The sequence below is a fragment of the Lactuca sativa genome, chromosome 8, assembly GCF_002870075.4.
Source record: "Lactuca sativa cultivar Salinas chromosome 8, Lsat_Salinas_v11, whole genome shotgun sequence".
NCBI classification, from domain to species: domain Eukaryota; kingdom Viridiplantae; phylum Streptophyta; class Magnoliopsida; order Asterales; family Asteraceae; genus Lactuca; species Lactuca sativa.
This window is the reverse complement of record NC_056630.2, coordinates 336,934,503-336,954,435: the sequence shown is the minus strand read 5'-3', so window position 1 is coordinate 336,954,435 and position 19,933 is coordinate 336,934,503. Positions and strand designations below refer to the sequence as shown.

Sequence of the window (19,933 nt, the reverse complement as noted above, 5' to 3'; positions counted from 1 at the left end):
GCTCAGGGCGTCGGCCACTACGTTGGCCTTCCCTGGGTGATAAAGGATCTCACAATCATAATCCTTTACCACATCTAACCACCGCCGCTGCCTCATGTTAAGATTCGGCTGATCCATGAGATACCTCAGACTCTTATGATCCGTGTAGATGGTACAACGGACCCCATAAAGGTAATGCCTCCAAATCTTGAGAGCAAACACCACTGCCCCCAACTCTAAATCTTGCGTAGGATAGTTAGCCTCGTGAGGCTTCAACTGTCTCGAGGCGTAAGCTATCACACGACCTTGCTTCATTAACATTGCTCCCATACTTGTGATCGAAGCATCACAGTAGACTACAAAATTCTCTACTCCCTCTGGCAGGGTAAGGATCGATGCCTCGCACAATCTCTGCCTGAGGGTCTCGAATGCTGCCTGCTGCTCAGGCCCCCAGCGAAACTCCACCGACTTCTTGGTCAGTCGGGTGAGCGGTACAGCTATCTTGGAGAAATCCTGGATGAATCTCCTGTAGTACCCTGCCAAACCTAGGAAGCTCCGAATCTCAGATGGAGACTTTGGGACCTCCTACTGCATCACGACCTCTTTCATAGCCGGATCTACCAGAATACCCTTCTGATTGACAAGGTGCCCAAGGAACCGCACCTCGCGCAACCAGAAGTCATACTTGGAGAACTTTGCGAAAAGTCTCTCCCTCCTCAGGATCTCTAGCACCTCCCTCGGGTGCTCCTCATGCTGCTCCTGAGTCTTGGAATAAACCAAGATGTCATCAATGAATACTATCACCGACCGATCCAACAACGGCCGACAAACGCGGTTCATGAGATCCATGAACGTGGATGGAGCGTTGGTGAGCCCAAACGGCATCACCACAAACTCATAATGGCCATACCGGGTCCTGAAAGCAGTCTTCTGCACATCCTCATCCCTGACTCACATCTGATGATACCCGGAGCGTAAATCGATCTTGGAAAATCAAGACGCTCCCTGCAACTGATCAAACAAATCATCTATCCTCAGGAGTGGCTAACGGTTCTTCACCGTTACCTTATTCAACTCCCGATAGTCTATACACATACGGTGCGACCCATCCTTCTTCTTCACGAACAAAATTGGTGCTCCCTAGGGCGAACTGCTTGGCCTGATAAAACTCTTGTCTAGCAGCTCATGCAGCTGCGTAGGAGTCCCACTAAGCACAAAGCAACAACATTCGGATAAAGGAAGCATACTCATGCAAACTATTCTCAAGAAACTACACTAGCATACAATGCTAAGCTCATGCTATCAGGCATAACCTACACAGGCTATCCTACTACTGTCTACTCACTACTAGCATGCAATTCTCATTAAGCTAAAACACATAAAGCAGGCACATAAGGTATCCTCCTAGACCCTTAGTCCTATAGTATCATGCTGTTCTACTGAAACTGAAACTGGAACTAAAACTGATAATCATAAACTTGTATGGGTAATTTGGGAGTACTTACTTGAGCTCGACTGATCGCACGCACCACACCTTTTTCTCCTTATCAAAACTCTTTTTTTTCTTTCTAAGTTCTTTTTTAAAAAAAATCTTTTTCGAAAATGGTTTTCCTTTGAAAATCTTTTACCGTTTCCTTAGTTTGAGTTCAGACACGCCCGAAAGTGTATCCGAATCTCTCAAACCAAGGCTCTGATACCAATTTGTAACATCCCAAAATACCACTCAAAATTTTTTTTGTTTAATCATTACTAAAATCATTAGATCAATACCAAAGAATAAAACCCATACATCTATGTATCAAAACCATAACAAAGTATCACAAGAAAATTGTTCAACTCTCGGTAATCGATGCACATCCTGTGGAAGCCATCTTTCTTCTTCACAAATAGTATTGACGCTCCCCAGGGTGAACTACTCAGTTTAATAACCCCTTGTCTAATAGCTCATGCAGTTCTGTAGACAACTCCGGCATCTCCGTAGCCGCTAACCGATAAGGTGCCTTGGCTATCAGAGTCGCGCCTAGAACCAAATCAATATGGAACTCTACCTGCCTTTCCAGAGGCACTCTAGGTTAATCCTCTTGAAACACATTTAAATACTTTTGAACTACCAACACATCATCCATTGTCCTCTCTCTCTCCTCCCTGGTGTAACATCTCGAAAATTCCAGGCAAAAATTTCACTTTTAAATCATTTCAAACATCCAATAATCATATCAAAACAACCGAACGTTTATCATAGTGAATATTAATAATATCATAGTACAAGTCCTAAAATTACATAGTGCGGAAAAACAAGGGTGGATGCGGTGCGATCAAGTCGATCCTTTCTCTTTTGAGTTGGAAGTACCTGAAACATAAACTGAAAACTGTAAGCACACAGCTTAGTGAGCTCCCCTAAAATATCCAAATACCATACATACGACAATAAAAAACACATTGCGTCTATTTCTCCCCCTTCGGTATCTTTCAACTAGTATTGGGTATATTTTACCCCCTAGGGTATCTTTCAACCGGTACTAGGTCTATATGGAATAATGGATTTCAATCATAGTTTATTTATGGAAATAAAAGCATTTTATAATTAATGATGCAGTTTCAAGACACTCCCCAAGAAGAAACAGATGAAAATGTTGATTTCAGAGCCCTTTTGAGTGGATTTGTAAGCCCCCTCAACTAATTTCAATACTAAAAAACCAAATACTTTTTTTAGATTATAAAATTTATGGAAGTACATACCCTAAATCTGATTAATTGGTTTGAAACTTAACAAGTGTCAGTTACTCTCATATATGTATCTCATATGATTGAGGCAAATATTGAAAAATAATGGGCTCCTATGTTTATTGCATCTTCCCAGAAACCATCTTTTGCTAATGTAGTGGTCTGATGCGCTCATCTTTTGTAATCTACTCCTTCCTATGTAATTGATATCAACAACCGTTTCATATGTGTAATATCCCTTCATAAATACTATAATATGGTCGCTTATCTACTACAATTTAAAATAACGAAAGAAAACAATGTACACAGTGCATCTAATTCCATCTAGTTCATAATTAGTTGATAAAATCATCCCCTTTTGATTTAAATTATTACCAAACTATCCCTATTGTTCCTAAAAGTTGATCAACATCCCTCCATTTAATAAGTTATCACCAAAACAACCCCTTTTGGTTAGTTAAGTTACAAAAATAAACACTTTTGATTTAAATCATTATGAAACAACACCTTTAGCTTAATTTGTTACAAAATAGTTCTGAAGGTGTTTCAAAGCTCAAGAATTGTTGTTTTGCGATTTCAATGAAACAACTTCGAACTAATTGAACTCACGCTTCAAGGGTGAGTGTCTACGACCCCTCTATTAATATTTTAATATTTGGGGGGAATACATGTGTGTCTATTAAAGTTTTAATGATTTTCAAGTTTTATACACAAAATAGCATTATACTTTATTGTTGGTCAAAAGTTTATGAAATAGCAATCTAAAATGTATAAATCATCAATAAATCATATATGTTATAGTACAATACTATAAACGACATAATTACGCATTGTTGTAACCACGACTCCTCATTCTGAAGATAGACAAATCATACCCCCAGGCTGTTGCAACCACGACTCCTCACATTAAAATTCCAAATTAACCCCTAATAAATAATCATAGTAATAACCCATAAAAGGTCCAGATTACCATCTAACATGCTTAGGGGTAAAAGACCATTTTACCCTTCCCTTAATGGGACCCTCAACCCATGGCCCAAGCTCAAAAGACCTAAGGCTTAAGAGACCTAGGGCTCAACAATGGACCAAAGGCATAAGGCCCAACAAAGGCCGAAATGACCTAAAGCCCACAAAAGGTTCCATGTGAGTACGCTAAGCATACCAACTAATTACGCCCGACATACGCATTTATTCGGTAAGGGATTATAGGGTTGGCGCTTAGTAGGGGTGTTGATCGGGTAATTTTTTCGGGTTTCGGGTATTTCGGGTCGGGTAATTTGGGTTTTTCATATTAGAAAAAAATACCTGTTACCCTACCTAAACTAAATTCGGGTAAATAGGTTTGGGTAATCCGGGTATCGGGTTGGGTTTGGGTAATTCAGGTATTACCCGATATATATATATATATATATATATATATATATATATATATATATATATATATATATATATATATATATATTTGAATTTTACCTGAAAATAAATTTAATGAAATAAATACGTCGTGCTTTATTAGTCTTGTTTATATAAACAAACGAGACATAAACGAAGTTACTCAAGCTTTGAACATTGAGATTTTTTAGTCAATAATACCTGAGATATCAAGAAATTTCTTTAACAACTTAATCTAATCTAATAAGATGTTAAAAAAAATAAACAATTAAAGATCTTAATTTAAAAGTTTAAAATGTTTAACATAATTGTAGCCATAAATTTTGTCATGTTCTAAAGTTTCGTCAAGATAATGAGTTTGTTAGTTGCAATAAAAACTATAATCTAGAAAACAGTTAAGTTTTAAAGAACATCATGATATATAAACAATTACTTTTAATATTGTTAGTTGCATATTGTCATATAATAAATAGATTCGTGTTTTACAATAATGATAGTTAGTTTAAGCGTGATCAAATACATGGTATATAGTACAAGCTCTACAAAAAGGAATTATTAAAATAATTCGGGTATACCCGAAATCCAAAAAATGTACCCTTTACCCGACCCGAAAAAAATCGGGTTACCCGATTACCCGAAAAAATTTACCCGATACCCGATTTACCTGATACCCAAAAAAATCGGGCGGGTAATTCGGATATCGGGTATTTTCGACAGGGCTAGCGCTTAGCCTTGGTACCCCCCGCGTACTCCCCTGCTTGAGAAAACTCCATTAAGCACTTAATACATATAACATACATACACATGCAAGAGTCACAAAGACAACAAGCATATAGGGATATGAGTAAATGTCAAAAAGACAGTTATCATCCTACAAGCATAATCTAATGGGACGACCTTTGTGCCTTCGACCCCCAAGTATAGTGAAGGAACTCACCTCATTCTGAAGATAGACAAATCACACCCCCAGGTTGTTGCAACCACGACTCCTCACATTGAACATTTCAAATTAACTCTTGATAAATAATCAGAGTAATAACCTATAAAAGGTCCAGATTACCATCTGACATGTAGGGGTAAATGACCATTTTACCCTTCCCTTAACGGAACCCTCAACCCATGGTCTAAACTTAAAAGACCTAAGGCCCAAGAGACCTAAGGCTCAACATTGGACCAAAAGGCACAAGGCCCAACAAAGGCCCAAATAACCTAAAGCCCACAAAAGGTTCCGTGTGAGTACTCTAAGCATACCAACTAATTACGCCCAATGTACGCATTTATTCGGTAAGGGATTATAGGGTTGGTGCTTAGCCTTGGTACTCCCCCCCACCCCCCCCCCCCCCCCCCCCCCCCCTCCTTGAGAAAACTCCATTAAGGACTATTTAGAGTAAATTACACGAAACGTCCCTCGTACATGTGTCAAAAGGTAGATTTAGTACCTATTTTCAAAAATTAACTTGGATCATCCCTTGTTTGGTTAAAACTACACGTTACATCCCTAATTAATTTAATTTTGCACGCTTCATCCCTTACGCTACCTAACATGACTATTATGCCCTTTTGGTATTTATTTTCCAATTAATTTAATGTTGTTGTTATTATTATTACTATTATTGTTATTATTATTATTATTATTATTATTATTATTATTATTAATTAATTAATTAAGAAAAAAGAAAAATATTATTACCCTACATCTCTCTATTTCCTTTCCAGTCCATTTAATTTTCTTCAATTTAATGTTCTTCAAGATCCCGATCATCATCCTCGTTCACAAATCCGATGCCCGACACCACCTCCGGTCACCGTCTCCGTCCATAGAATTAATGCCCGGCAACAGCTCCGGTCACCATCTCCGACCATGGATCCAGTACCACAGAAATCACCCAAACTCAACACAAAGTTACCTAATAAAATACATATAAACCCGAACCTGCAACTCAAATCCAAAACAAAAGTCCAATCTACAACTCAAACCCAAAACCAAAATCAAACCTGAAATTCAAATGCAAAACCAAAATCAAACCTACAAATTCAAACTCAAATCCCTAATGCAAAAATCGTCACTTGTTGTGTTTTGCTTTTCTGATGCAATTTGGAAAACAAAGCACTGGTTTTAGAGATGGATGAAGCTGTGTTGGGTGGTGAAGATAACTTGTTTGTTAAATTACCATCATCGATTAGGGAGTGTAAGCGCCAGAATTCCACACATAGTATATGCCAGAGTTTCGCACACAGTGACGCCGTCGATCCGTCATAGCCTCATCATTGACAGGCTCTCTCGTCGGAATCCAATTACAGATCCAGAGATATGATAGATGACGAGGTTATTTTTGACATAGTAGCCCAAGTTTCAGGGTTGTCAGATGGTTTTCTCGCCGGAAAGGGAGTGAGAGACGGAAGAGAATTGACGCCGGAGCAGAGAGAGGTAGAGTAGTCCATCATTTTTGTTTCAAGAGAGCTGGGGGCGAAAGCAAACAGGGGAAAAGGGAAACGCGAGGGGTGGGTTAGTGGGGGATTTTTTTTTAATTTAAAAATGATAAATAAATTAAAGAAAATTAAAAAAATAAGTTATTAAGGGTAAAATGGTATTTTTATGTCGGAAGGAATGAAGTGCGCAAGTTTTAAACAAATGAGGGACGGTCCTAGTTAATTTTTGAAAATAGAGACTGAACATGCCTTTTAGCACATGTACAAGGGATTGTGTAATTTACTCTAATACTTTAAGTCCAATTGTTAAAAATGAGCCTAAGTTCTACAACCTCAAATATGAATTTAAGTCCAATTGTTAAAAATGAGCCTAAGTTCTACAACCTCAAATATGAATTTAAGTCCAATTGTTAAAAATGAGCCTAAGTTCTACAACCTCAAATATGAATTGTTGCACATGGAAAATTGGTACTATAATAGGAAGAACCGATACTAGTATAGTATCGAAACTAGTACCATATAGTATCTATCAGTTGTTGGTACACGATACCCGCAAAATCAGATTTTCGGTTTCAGTATTCTTAGTTTCAGTACTAAACTCACTCATACTTATAGTCGATTACTCTATAGAATAAATACCAAAACGCCTATGAACAATAATGTCTTGTGTTTTTAAGTGTTGCCACAAATTTTAGATTTTGATAGATTTAGTCCCTTTAATTTTTTAATTTACAGAAAAGACCCCTGTAAAGTTTTTTTTTTTCCTACAAAAACATTTCATATGTCTAAGATTTTTGTATCTTGGTAGGTTTGACTCCTATGTAGAAAATAAATTACAAAAATTGTCCCTGTAATAAAATAAAAGATGGATGAACCCGTCTGTGTCAATGCAACGCGAGGACTAGCAGCTTCTAGTTATATCTATAATGCATGCGGCCTTGTATTAACATGGGCTTTGTTACTTCGGACCTAGGCTTTGGCATGTCCTTACCTATTTGAGCTCCGGACGGGCAACTGGACCCCCTAGTACCTATTTGATCATGGGACTGGATCAATTAGATGAACTATTTGAATCTTTGCATCCAACAATGTAGATAAATCCACATTGCTGAAAGAATATGAAATACATACATTATTACAAAGTTGGTTTTTGTTTTATGATGGATTGATTATACAACAGTAGCCTTCCCTTCACATCTTGTACAACATCAAGCAGAAGAATTGTCAGCCATATCATGTTTTTGTTAAGAGCTAAACGGCATGCCAACAATTTTCTTCAAATAACAATGGACACTGTCAGCTCCGACCCAAACCAGAGAGGTCTGAAACATGCAATATGTCAAAAAACCAATATGAAATACAGCCATACTAGTTGTTTCTCACTACAAGTTGTATAATGAGCACAGAAATTACCAAAGTGATGATCTTGTATTGTAATGAAGAGTATCAACTCCAATGTCTTCAATCTCTGCAACTGCACCACCACCAGAGGCAACAGTTGCTTTGGTTTCATCAGCATCTTCTTTTTCTTCACAAGAGTTGGAAACACAAAATTTTTGTAGCCACCTATCTGTCTCCCAAAGGACATGCATTATGCTCTCCCGTGATGAATAACCATGACTCTCAAACGGTAGAACGACTAGGCGAGAGAGTGCCCCATGCCCCTTCAACGCATTGAAGAAACGATCCGACTGCACAGATTACAGAATAATTATAATGTATTTTCACAGACCACATAGACAAGATGAAATCCCACCTGCATTGTCAGTGTTCCTGAGTTGTTGTCTTCTTCTCCATGGATAAGCAGGATGGGCTTCTTAATCTTATCGGCAGACATGAAAGGACTCATCTTGATGTAAGTATCAGTGGCTTCCCAGAGGGTTCTATCCTCATTCTACTCAACAGTCAACAACAAAATAAATTATAAATTACAAGCAACAAAACCAACCAAAGTCTGCCATGTGTCTGTCTGTCTTACCTGAAACCCAAAAGGTGTAAGTGTTCTATTGTAAGCTCCTGAACGAGCAATGCCACAACTGAAAAGATGAGGGGCATGTGCCAACAGATTTGCTGTCATAAACGCCCCGTAAGAATGTCCCCCGATTGCAATTTTTCCTGGATGAGCCACCTGAGTCACATACATACCATTTTAGTCAATCACTGACTCACTGAGTCAGTCAGCAATCAGAATAGATTTGATTTGATTTTACCCCACGGCGGATGACTTCCTCCACTGCTGCCTCTGCACTCGCAACAAGCTGCTCAACATACCTATAACAAATTCTCTCTATAAGAAATTAAAACAAGGATCTATTAAGTAGTTATCAAGATTACTTTACCTACCTATCATTTGCTTCTTCCTTTCCCTCACCAATGATGGGAATTGTTGGCCCGGATAATATAGCAAACCTGGAAAAACATGTGGAAAAGATTCACTGAAAGATTCACAAGGTCAAAAGTAAATATATAAAAGAGAGAGGGTGAACGAATGCATGCCTCCTTGCGAGCCAAAGCAGTGGTGATGTTGGGCCTATGCCTGCAAACTCATTAGGAGAGCCACGAACCTGTCCAGCTGCTTCTTTGTTTTTAAACTCTCCAGGATACGACCACACCAGACAAGGCAGAGGCCCGTCTCGTGTGGGGTCATACCCGGGTGGCAGGTATAAAGTTGCAGTCAGTTGGACTCCATCCTTTCTCTCGTACCTCACCATTTCCTTCTGTAATGAAGCCAATTGAGGGTATGGATGCGGGAACCTTGTGATTTGGCATGCTTTCCTCTCTGGCCATCTCTGGATGTAATACTGTGTGTTTTCAGTCTTAGACTCTTTGGAAGTCAGGACCTTCAGTTCATTCACCTGCAACTCTCCTTCCTTCTGGTCTGACATCAGAGCCACCACACTCTCATAATACTTCTCCTTGTCGCTGTGCCATATTCTCTCCTTTTCACCCGTATCTCTGTCATGTGTCACATATCATATCAGATGCAGATGTTTTTGAAATATGATGCATAATAGGACTTTACTTACATGTCAAACAGATCTAGAAAAGGTATGTTTCCTTCTGGGGTAGCACCATTTCCATTTAGCAACAGGTATGTGGCTTGTTTATCCTCCTTCTTGAACTTGGCAATAACATAAGTCCCATCAGGAGTTCTCCTCAGCATGGGAGAACCAGGGTCAGAGTACACATCTTCAGATGATCTATCAAACAACAGACGTGGAGCTGGAGGATTCTCATTGGATGATTTACCAGGGGAGACCAACCAGGTTCTGACACGTCGTGTTTTGTACCATGATTCATATATCAATGCAAGCGAATCATCACACCAGCTTATTCCTCTGCAGATATTGAAAAAAAAAATATGACTTGATAAACTTATGCCAAAGAAAAAAAAAAAAAAAACTTACCCATAGCGAAGATCAAGCTTATGAAAGATGCTTGGGTGGTCTTCACCTTCAGCAGCCTGTGTGTAGACTATGTCACGAGGAGAAACTTCTACTTTGGCATCACCTCCATCTTGTGTCTCCACCCTTTACCAAAACATAATATAAGTAGTTATTATATAACACACTTTTCAAGGTTTTCAAGTAAGTTATTACATATTACATATTACATACCAGTAGAGAGTTGAAGGTTTATCTGCCCTCCAATTCAAGGAGCGCATGCCTTTTCGGACACTGTTAAAAGCAATTGGGATGTCTTCAGCAACAGGCAAATCACAAAGAGTCCTCAAAAACTTTCCATCAGCAGCAGACCAGAGGTCAATCCTTTTGGGAAATCTTCCACATGGGACAGTAAAAGAGAAGGGTCTATGAAGCGAAGAAAGTAAAATGTATTTCTGATCAGGGGAGGGATCAAGTGATGTGTATACAGCTGGCTCTCCAAATAACTTCACACTCCCGTCTAAAGAAACCAAAAGAAGCTGTGAGGTGGCATAATACTCAAACAGATCTTCATCGTATTCATCTTTAAGAAGATCTTGGAAGGTTCGAACTTGAACAACAGTTTTCTGCTCATTGGATTGGATTTTAGGACCAGAGGGGACTAACGGTTTCTTTGGTGGCTTTCCTCTGGATGCTGGGATTGTACAAACCAACAGAGTCGAATCATTCACCCACACATAACTGCCAATCAAATTTCAAAACAAACATTGATTTTACTATTTACCAAACAAAGATATAAAAAAAAATATAATATTTCAAGATAATCCATACTTGTCAAAGATTGCATTCAGGAACACATCCGGTGACTGAAACAAAGGTTTAGCTTTTCCTGTCTCCACATCTGCAACCCAGACTCTCAACTTGCTGCCAACATCATCCTCTTCCTCCTGTTTCACTCATCAAACAACAGACTGGATATAACTATTTTCTAGTTGCCAAAGGAGCTATAATCATGGTGCTTTATTTTGAAACACCAACACCAGATGTATGTTGACCATTACCTGATCTTGCCGAATGCTGAAGGCTAAATGACGACCATCAGTTGACCTAACATTAACAAACAAAAATGAAATTAATTAGAAAATGACACAAGTCACACAACACACAGAATAACATTAGTCTATTCAAATTCCAAGGTTACCATGTAACAAAATTGAGTTTAGATCCATCTGGAAAGCCATGTATCAATTTTTCTGGGCCTAATGTGCCATCATCTCTTAAATCATGGATTCCGATACCAGTATAGAATGACCTACATGCAGACAACCAAAAATAATTATTTATTTATTAGCCAGTCCACATGAAAGCAGGCAGCATAAAAAAGTTGACACTGTATTACAAATTAACAATAAGCAAGAACAAGCATCCTTATCACCCACATCCTGCTGCGGGTATTAGATTTCCCATCAATACGAACACCTGCAAGCTTGTCCTCTGGTTTCGCCAGCTCTGACAATGGAGGTAAAGATCTTCGCTTTAAGAACAATATTTTATCTCTCTGTGGAGAAAATGATAAAGCTGGAAGTGGTGGAGCATCAACAATATCTCTGATCTCTGCTGGAGGAAGACGGTATCCACTGTTTAATTCTGATTGCACATTCAAAAAGAGAAAGAGACTGTTAGTCAACTCCATTGCAGACTTATGCCAACTTCTCAAATACCTAATGAAACCATAAGCATGTTAAAAACAAGTCGTTAGTGAATTTAACAAAGTTCAAATTGTGTTCAATCGATTGCCTACCCAGGTCTGAAACTATCAGTATCAGAGCAGATTGACAACAAATCTAAGAAGCCGATTATGATTTTATATGCAAAAGACTTGTATGGATTTTATTCCAACCTAAGCAGTCTCCTTATCATATAGATTAAATTGTAACTAGCCTAGCACCAAAGTCAAGGTGGGAGTGAGTATTTCACTTGTTTTTTACTTGGAACACATCTGTTAACATAAGCAGTCAGCAGTTGAATCCTTGAATTCCAGTTTCTTGGCTACAAAACAAATTTTCAGAGCAAACTCAATCTAAATGGAATTTCCTATACTTCGGGTGTGGCGTTAAACAAAACTATCCGATTACAATCGATCATCCAATTCAATAACCAGTGCTTCCAGAAAGAATCAATTCAGATGAATATCGAAAAACAAGTACCATCATCTTCAGGCGTAGCTGTTGACCCATTAGGACCAGCAGCGTCTTCGGTAGCGATTGCGGCAAGAGGGACGAGATTGTGTAATCGTGAGGTAGACATGGTTTGAAGAAAAGGGTTGAGGGTGGAAGGCGGTGTTGATGATGAAATTCGACAGCGTTTGGAAGAGAGAAAGGATGGGGAATAAGAAGAGAAGAGGGTTGCAGATGGATGAGGAAGAAAAGGGGGTGAAGTGAGGGAAAAGAGAGAGAACCGGTGATAGACTTTGTGTAGGCGCATGACGATGGAATCTTGTTGGAGTGTTTGATATGTAAAGCGTCTTGTCCTCCAATGCGCATCCGTAAAATGAACCGCACATAGAGTAATAAACAGTGGATGATGTGCTCATCCCGAATTGAATTAGGATTCTTGTTATTGGACCAGAAACTCTCCTCATACTTTTCTCCCATTATTTCTAAAAAGAGTAAATTACACGGATGCTGTAGTTTAGGGTATCCATGTATTTGTTCTTAAGATTTTATTTTATTTTATTTTTTATTTTTTTTTAATTCGAACCGTCACTATTTTATAATTTTATTGTATGTTCCGTTTAAAAAGACTATTTTATCCTCATCTATTTATATCTTTAATTAAATTTTTATTTTTTATTAATTTATTATTTATTTATATATTATTTATAATTTAATAAAAATAATTTTCCCACACCTACTCAAAACTGTAAGGATCCAAAAATTATACGGTAAAAATTCATTTTAGTTTAATTAGAAACACCAATTATCTTTTCCCAGAATCATCAAGTTGCGGAAACATGGATGGATGTGCCGTGATCAAGCGGGGTTCTTCCATTTCGAATCAGAAGTACCTTGTAACTAGACCTGGCAAACGGGTCGTGTCGTGCCGGGTTCGTGCCGGTTGGGACATTAAACGGGTTGAGGGTAGTTAACACGGACACGACACGTTTAATAAACGGGTTGGAAAAGTTGACACGGACACGACTCGGTTATAATCGTGTCAACCCGACACGACCCGTATATCCCATTTAACCTATAAAAATTGTGAAACCTGCCAACCTGTATAACTTGATACGACCTGTGAATTTGACATAAAATGGTAAACCAAAGTTAACATGGTCACTTTGTCATCAAATATCAAAAACAAAATAACTAAAAACAAAATAAATTGAAAGTTCAAGTAATCATCCAAATGTCATGAAATACCAAAAGGGATAATGTCATAAAAAGCCTTAAGTTTGGCAAAAAATGTCGGTTTTACCCTTCGGCAGATTTTTGGTTCGTTTATACCGCAAATTTGTCATTTTTTTGTTGGTTTTGCCCTTGTTACCTGCAATAGCAGGTTTCCAGGTTATTATGAATTATTTTTTTGCGAAAAAACCCTTAAGTTTACAAATATTTTGCAAAAAAAACCCTTAAGATTATAAATTTTTTTTGAATATATTTCTTAATTATGAATTATTTTATATTTGTTTGATATAAACTTTTTATATTTAAATTTTAAAAAAAGTTACCTAGTTTTAACAAAATTTAAATATATTTCTTAATTAATACTTCAACTTTTCAAAACAAAATTAAAAAAACATTTGTTAGTTAATAATTAATTATGCTAAAATAGTTAATATGAATAATATGGTATCAAGTATTCAATTAATTTTTTTTAAAGATAAATAAAAATATTTTATATGTTTAAAAGGTTTGTATTTCAGAAATACTAACATATCATATTTTTTTATATGTTTAAATACATAATAATATTATCACTTTTTTTATAAAAATACTATAAACATTTTAAACATCAAAAATAAATATAAACATTTTAAACATATAAAATATAAATATATTTGTCTAATTTGTTATATAAATATATTTATTTTTATAAAAAAAATATGATAGTTTATTATTTCTGAAATATAAATCTTTTAAACATATAAAATATTTTTATTTTTTTTTAAAAAAATTAATTGAATATAACTAATGTTAATGTCATATTATTATTAGCTAACAGACGTTTTTTAATGTTGCTTTGAAAAGTTGAAGTATTAATTAATAAATATTTACATTTTGATAAAACTAGGTAACTTTTTTAAAATTTAAATATAAAAACTTTATATTGAACAAATATAAAAGTTACCGTACATAAAGCTTAAAATATGTTTCAGTAGAAAACTATTTAGTTTTATAAAATTTTGAATATATATTTATATTTTATATGTTTATAATCTTAAGGGTTTTTTTTGCAAAATATTTGTAAACTTAAGGGTTTTTTCGCAAAAAATAAGCCAGAATAACCTGGAAACCTGCTATTGCAGGTAACAAGGGCAAAATCGACAAAAAAATGACAAGTTTGCGGTATAAACGAACCAAAAATCTACCGAAGGCTAAAACCGACATTTTCTGTCAAACTTAAGGTTTTTTATGACATTATCCCATACCAAAAACAAAAGAAAGTGGAAGTTGAAGACTTCAAGTAATCATCCAAACTACCAAAACATTAAACATATTACAATCCAACAAAAAAAAGTTTAATACCAACAAAGACTAAAAGTTCAAAACAAATCAAGTCTTTTTCAAGCTATTTCTTATTCATCCTTCTTCCTTAACATAATCCAGATTGTTGTGTTTGAGCACTAGATGTGTCACTTTCCTTTGCATCTTCATCAACATCAACCTTCAATGTAGTAACCTTGATGCATAACTGAAACAACCCAAAATACGACCCAAAATTTTTTGTTTTAGTGATACTAAAAATTATATACTGAATGTCATATCATAAAACCATACGTCAAATATCTCAAACCCATAATAAAATGTCGAGATAGAAACTGTATCAAATCATACTAAGAAAAACTCCCAGGAATAAACCTAAAACTATGGTGTGCGTAATGCCATTATCCCGAGCTCTTCCATTTGCCTGTGGAAGTACCTGAAACCAAAACTGAAATTGTAAGCACAAAGCTAAGTGAGCTCCCCAAACTACCACACACTATATAATAACATATAAAGCACATATTGGGTCTTGCCCAATGCATTGGACCGAAGTCCGGAAACTGCATCGTACTGAAGTCCGAAAACTAACCAGGGTCTTGCCCTCTGCATCGGACCGAAGCCCGGAAACTGCATCGGACCGAAGTCCGGAACTAACTGGGACCATGTCCCCTGCATCGGACCGAAGTCCGGAACTAACTGCATCGGACCGAAGTCCGGAACTAACTGGGACCTTGTCCCCTGCATCGGACCGAAGTTCGGAACTGACTGTAGATAGCATAGTATAAACACATATCAACTAGCATAAACACGTATTGTAACGACGTAAATTTCAAAACAATTTTTCACACTTTTAAAACATACTTTCATTCATTAATATTATAAAATTTCATTGTTCACATATTAATTCATAACTACAGCCCAAGATCATAATGTATAAAATCTCCTCATGTGTGTGTACTGATCATGTCGGCGCCTTCCCACGATTCTCACTAGTACCTGAAACACATAACACAAAACATTGTAAGCATAAATGCTTAGTGAGTTCCCCAAAATACCGCATACTACACATACGCCACTCGAGGCTACAGTACGACCCTCCGGTCAATGTGTCTCAGCGGGACCCTCCAGTCCCGTAGCTCGTTGGACCCTCTGGTCCGGTCATAGCTCGTTGGGCCCTCTGGCCCGGTCTGAATCGTTGGACCCTTCGGTCCGGTCTGTATCGTTGGACCCTCCGGTCCGGTCTATACAATCATATAACATACATATATCACATAGCACATAATCTCATTCATAGCACATAATCTCATACATAGCACATAAGATCCTCCGGTCAACACATAAATACCACTCTAGGTAACGTATAGTGAGAAGACTCACCTGGCACAAAGAATCATCCTCTAGTCACGTTGCTGCTAAACACCGACCTCTAACTCTGTGTCAAATCCCGCAATTGCCACAATTAGAAACTAGGACCAACCTTTCACTTAATAGTCCTAAAGGTAGACCACCTACCAGCCCATCAATGCTCTAAATCCATTGGGCCCACCAAAGGCCCAATAATAAATGGGCCCACACATAGCCCAATTCCTTAAATAGAAAGGCAAGCCCAACCCAAGGGCCCCAAGCCTAATTATACTCTCCCTTGGCCCAAAGCTCTTAAGCATGAAGTCCAAACTCCAGGCCCAACTCCTAAGGCCCAACACAAAGCTTAGCCCAAAAAGAAAAACCCCAGAAGGAATTACGCAGGGCGTACCCCCTTGGTACGCTCAGCGTACCCAAACGTACACGGATCTGATCGGGGCCTCAAACGACTACGTTGCGCGTTCCGAGACTTACGCCCAGCGTAAGTCCCAGACTTACAATTTCTATGATTTAGGTCTCAATGGGTTAAGACAATGGCTAATATCTCAGATCTCGACATTCCTCAGTCTCCTAAACCATAAAGTCGAGACCTTTAGGCCTTTGCGTGGCTAAAAAGGTTATAACTCACTTCAACCTTTTATCCTCTTTTCTCATTAAGACCACAACTCATGCATGACTCCATAACCACGACCAAGTTTGGATTTTTATGGATCCACAACACTCGAATCACTGAAATGGGGCAGATCTAGGTCCATGGAGTCCCTTTTGCTCATAAAGTCTCCACCTTTGGGACTTAAACCCTAAAAATGGACCATGAAGCATAAAACAAGAAGGTCAAGGAAAGCTAGAAGCTTTTTACCTCAAAAAGAAGCTCCAACCTATGTAGAACTCGGATCTACTCTTGCTCCCCAACTTCAAGCTCTTCCAATGGCCTCTTCTTCACATTCTTCACCTTGAATTGGCACCATCAAGCTTAAGAACACACACACAAGCCTACTACGGGTTTTCTTCTCTCTTAGGGTTCACTCTCTGAAGTATGGTGGCTGGGGGAAAGGCCTTAATATTCCTTTTATAGTGTACAAGTCAGAATTAGGGTTTTGAATCTGAGCTCACTACGCCCAGCGTAGTTTAAGGTACGCCCAGCGTACCGTGTGTATACCGTGTCCAACTTAAGCGTATGAGTACGCGCAGCGTACTCCTTTGTACGCCCAGCATACTCATCTGCCATAATTTCATTTAAGGCCAAACTTGACAACTAGAAGAAGATGAAGAGCTAAGTAAATATACCCCAAATTTCTGGGTGTTACAATTCTCCCCCACTTGAATTAGATTTCGCCCTCGAAATCACTCAACATTGATCGATCCCAACTAATCGGGAAGCATCACCGGAAGCCCTCAAACCCAACGACAATCACCTACCAAGGATGCTCGATCCCACCAAGGACTCTTGACCCAAAAGGGGCAAAGCCCACTACCGCCGTGGTACATAATCTTAATCTTCGGATCTCAATAACTCTGGCGGTCTGCCTCCTTGCCAGACCACCTTCGAAACAATCCTGTTAATCGCCCACCGAATAACAGTCTCTAAGAATACTCTACCAACCCTGACTCCCTGAACGATCCCGGTTGCAAATAAAAGAAAGAACAGAAAGGTCATAATCCTCCCAACATACCCACTGGTTCTCTGATTCTCATAAGACCACATTCGACAACCGGCCATCGCTCCTCTAAACCGATCATGCGAATTCATCCGCAACATGCCCCGCGAAATAAAAGGGTTCACACCCCACCGAGGCATATTCACTAAACTGCTATCAAAACCCACTCAAACGAAGAATCATCAACACTATGCCCTCGGACACAAAAAAAAATTAACCACGCTTGATTGGGGGTGTCCTCAGACATCACCATAATAAGCTCTAGCTCATTTCTCATATCTCTCTTCAATACTGAGCACCAGGTCAACTTTTGACTCCACAGTTGAACCTACAAGGTTACTTATTGCAAACCAACACGTCTCATCGACTCCCTTCCCACAATGAATATCTCGTCTCATTGCGACACACAGTTACGAAGTTCGCTTTATCCCAAGCGAGTGCTGCAACTCATCTGAAATCTTCTCATGTTCGACCCCTGGTCATCATCCACCCACTGGTTTCATGCGTCATGCGAGCATCCTCATACCAATGATACTAACCCACTCCGGTCAACGAAATTAGATGAAGATAAATATTCCTCAAACTGAAACCCATAAAGATGAAACCTTATCTCGCCTACTCAATAGACGAATGAATCCAGACTCAAAATCAAGAGGTTGATTCATCATCAGGCTTGGAACCACTCAATTCCAACCTGACACTCAACTCATGACCCAAGATTCGCGAATTTAAGCACACACCTTCTCTAAATTCCTTCCAATTACAACAATCCTGCCCAACATGGGGTATATCAATCCCCAACTTACACGGAGACCCACGTCTCGCCCCTGGTTCGGCAACTAGGCTCCCGAAGACTCAAACAGTAAGGCTACCGAAGCCTAAGTACTCCTCTGCACCACACTCTGATTAGCGAATACTACGGCTCCCCGTAGCATCACAACACCCTCTCGATGACTAGTGAGTACTACGGATCCCCGTAGCATCACAACACCCTCTCGCTGACTAATGAGCACTACGGCTCATTGTAGCATCACAACACCCTCTCGCTGACTAGTGAGTACTACGGCTCCTCGTAGCATCACAACACCCTCTCTCTGACTAGTGAGTACTACGGCTCCCCGTAGCATCACAACACCCTCTCGCTGACTAGTGAGTACTACGGCTCCCCGTATCATCACAACACCCTCTCGCTGACTAGTGAGTACTACGACTCCCCATAGCATCACAACACCCTCTCGTTGACTAGTGAGTACTACGGCTCCCCATAGCATCACAACACCCTCTCGCTGACTCTCAACTCTGAACTCAGAATAATTAGGTCATCATACCCGGATATCAATTCAAAATTTCACAACGCCTTTCCTAGTTCACTGATCTCATACTCACGACCCCCATGTTGGATATCGCATTGATCTTGCAAAATACCTCGACCGATCTCCCTCTAGCACCACTTGCAACCTCGGGGTATTCCATCTCCCAGTTCGAAACACCGAGGCTTCGACAATGGCTCAGAACATGATATTGAAAACCCGAAACTCCCCTCCTACTGACCATGACTCACTTGAAACTACTCATACCGACCCTGAAGTTTGTTGACGATTCAACGGCTGCCCTTCCGGGGTATAGATTACAATCTACACCTTTACTTGCAAATCTCAATCATTTCATCTGCAAACCAGCGGCCCGGTCGCAACCGAACTCGACATATGCTAAACCCTGAGAACTCAGGCCACAACGAATCTTTTAATTCACCCATCCTCTCTCAAACACATACCACTTACATTATCTCACTCTGCACCTAACCTCGATCACCAATAACCCTGGACTCATGAATCTGCACTGCATGTCTCTATATCCAGATCTTTAACTGCTTTCGAACAAACCTTTGGTCCCTTCAATAAAATGCCCGGTTCTCCCCCACTTAGGGTTCGAACCATCACCAATTGGTGCACCAACAACCTATTTCACATACTATTTCCACTAGCAACATCGCACCTATTCTTGGAAGATGCCACGCAACGCTTGATAATCTTCCCACAGGGGCCAAGCAACTTCCGACACCCCGAATCTCAGATGAAATCCTCAGAGCTCTCCATCAGGACCGCCTCCACTCCATCAGAATCTCGCACATTCCATCACCGGACTGTCCAACTGTCCAGTATCTTTGCCTCGCGGTAGACCTACTGCCATATGCTCTGGTTGCAGATCACCATCCGTGCAATCCCACAGGGCTCATCCCCAAACTTAGAAACCGAAATCTCAACACCTCTTATGTCTCCCACAGTAAATGGAAATAGCA

General features: G+C 39.0%; 1 protein-coding gene across 1 annotated transcript; it reads right to left on the bottom strand.

Moving 5' to 3' along the window:
- Nucleotides 1–7,580: 7,580 nt before the first annotated feature.
- On the bottom strand, nt 7,581–12,481 carry LOC111882192 (probable glutamyl endopeptidase, chloroplastic). The gene is made up of 15 exons (XM_023878541.3): nt 12,116–12,481; nt 11,348–11,555; nt 11,110–11,220; nt 10,970–11,015; nt 10,740–10,855; nt 10,143–10,649; nt 9,933–10,055; nt 9,552–9,863; nt 9,022–9,480; nt 8,869–8,934; nt 8,736–8,796; nt 8,504–8,653; nt 8,282–8,419; nt 7,939–8,216; nt 7,581–7,847 (listed from the first exon to the last, which is right to left on the bottom strand). Coding segments are annotated over exons 1-15 (2,853 nt in total). The 5' UTR covers nt 12,393–12,481; the 3' UTR covers nt 7,581–7,846.
- Between the last annotated feature and the right edge of the window lie 7,452 nt (nt 12,482–19,933).